General features: G+C 20.8%; 1 protein-coding gene across 1 annotated transcript in view; it reads right to left on the bottom strand.

Annotated features, from left to right (window-relative positions):
- Positions 1 to 888: 888 nt before the first annotated feature.
- PRSY57_0502800 (protein kinase, putative) overlaps positions 889 to 2500 on the bottom strand; it is a gene marked incomplete at both ends in the record, with an annotated part of 2553 nt that continues 941 nt past the window's right edge. Inside the window, one exon of the mRNA XM_012906100.2 lies at positions 889 to 2500. This exon is cut by the window's right edge and continues 941 nt beyond it. Within this exon, the coding sequence (XP_012761554.2) occupies positions 889 to 2500 (1612 nt within the window).

Consider the following 2500-nt stretch of genomic DNA (forward strand, 5'->3'; position numbering starts at 1 on the left):
AAAAAGTAAATAATATAATACAATTTGAAACAAATATATATACATATATATGTATTATATATGTTTATATACATACTTATATTTATTCATATCATTAGACCTTTCAAATTCCTATATTTTTCCTGAAATGTTATGTATCCAAAAGAATTTAAATGTTTTTATCAAAAAATTTTATTTTATTTATATAAATACATATGTGTGTACACATTATATATATATATATATATATATATATATATATATATATATTTTTTTTTTTTTTGCATTTTAAAAAGTAGAATTATAAAAGTTTAATATTGTACGAACATGCGTTTCTAATTGGATTTTTCAATTTTTCGTACGTATAAATTGTATATATATATATATATATATATATATATATTTTAATACATCGAAATATTTATACATAATTCTATCCGTGTTAAGGTTGAATAATATCCTTTGAAGAAAATAAAAGAATTAAAGAATTTATAATTATTGTTAGTATTCATTGCAATAATATTTTTTTAGACAAGTTTTAAGGTCTAATTTTTATTAAATTAAAAAAAAATTAAATCATTAATGAGTATAAGAGGAGCGACTTTTAGTTCTTTCCTTTCTAAATAATAATAAAAATATATATATTACATAAACAAATAAAATTATGAATAACAAAATTGATATGCAATAAAATAAGTAAAATAAATAAATAAATATATATATATATATATATATGTATGCTTGTGTGTAACAAAAAAAAAAAAAAAATTCCTTCTAATAAAGTACACATATATATATATATATATATATACATATATATTTATATATATATAGATATATTCATGTGTATGAGTCTATCAATACCTTATCAACATTTACATAAAAAAAAAAAAAAAAAAATTATCTGACCTATTGAAGAGAACTCAATTTAACTTTTGTCGTATTGTTCTCTTTACTTAAATCAAATTCATCAAAAAAATTATCAATATCCATGTTTATTTTATTTTTATATCTTTTATCTATCATCCTTGATTCCCCAGTACTTTTAAATAAATTATGACTTTTGTCCTCACGATGTGCACTATCCTTATTTTTTATATTAGTGGCCCCAAAATTCATATTATTATTATTATGGAAGGGAAGTTGTCTTTCCTCTTTTATTTGTTCTTTAAAGGTAACATTATTTTGTATATTGTTATTATTAAATAAAATTGTATCAGATATAAATTGAGGGGACTTATTTTCTTCTTTCATATTTTCCTTAGGTAGAGAAATATGATAATCTACATTGTTAGGGTTCCATGTATCAACAAAAAATTGATCATTATTCATATTACCAAATTGACTATAATCAACATTATTTTTTCTATTATCATTATTATCAAATGTATTTTTTTTGTCAGGATATGTAAATTCGTCTCCACTAATATGTATATCCTCCATAATATTATTTGTATCTCCTATAAATTCATTTCTTTTTTTAAGGTCACCACCTGTTTGTAATGGAGCTCCTGATTTTGTCATTTCCTTCAAATCATCCTGAAAGTCACCTTTATTCTTAATAATACCCTTTATCTTGTCTATAAAATTATAAGACTTTTGAGGATCTTCCATCTGATTATCTTTTTGTTCCTTTTCTTCTAATAATAATTCTTTTTTCAAATCAACCATCAAAGATTCCAAAACATCAAAGGCACAGAACCTTATTTCCATATTATCATCTATCATACTTCTGGTGACCATCGGTAATATATTCGATACAAATTTCTTCACACAAAATTGATCATATGTATATTTAATAGAATGTAAAGTTGCTAGTTTTGTTTGTACAGATATATCATGTATACCAACCTGGAATACATTCTCTAAAATATTTTGTTTATCTGTTATTATATGTTTTGAAATTTTAGCTATACAAATAATACTGTTGGTTTTAATACAACCGTCATTTTCTTTTAGATTTTCTAACAGCACATGAAGAGCACCAGATCGTATATTTGATTTTAATTTAGGAAAAACATATATAAAATTCTTTATAGTTTCATTTTTAATAGATATATTATTATCCATAAATCCATATATATAAGGTTTATATATTTCATTCATATGATTATTATTTAAATGTTTTTCTATAAAAGGAAAATATTCTAACAACACATATCTTACTGTTCTATCAGTCAAATGAAAACATTTTAAAAAGATGGGTCCATATACCATTTTTTCAAATTCTTCACTTGATATATCTTTTGAAATATGTAATATAATTTTTAAACATTTTATATAATTCTCGAATATATCTATATTTTTACATAATTCTGGTAATATCATTTGAACTTTTACATCTAAAGATATATTATCAATATGTTTAAACAAATTATCTAAAAATATACTCTTCTCTAATTTACTTCTCATATGGATTTCTGTTAGAAATAACATAGTTCTAACAATATGATTATGATTTTTTAAATTCTCATCATTTAATATCTTATTCAAATCTATTTCGACACAATTATATGTATTT

The sequence above is a fragment of the Plasmodium reichenowi genome, chromosome 5 (genome assembly GCF_001601855.1).
Source record: "Plasmodium reichenowi strain SY57 chromosome 5, whole genome shotgun sequence".
Lineage (NCBI taxonomy): Eukaryota > Apicomplexa > Aconoidasida > Haemosporida > Plasmodiidae > Plasmodium > Plasmodium reichenowi.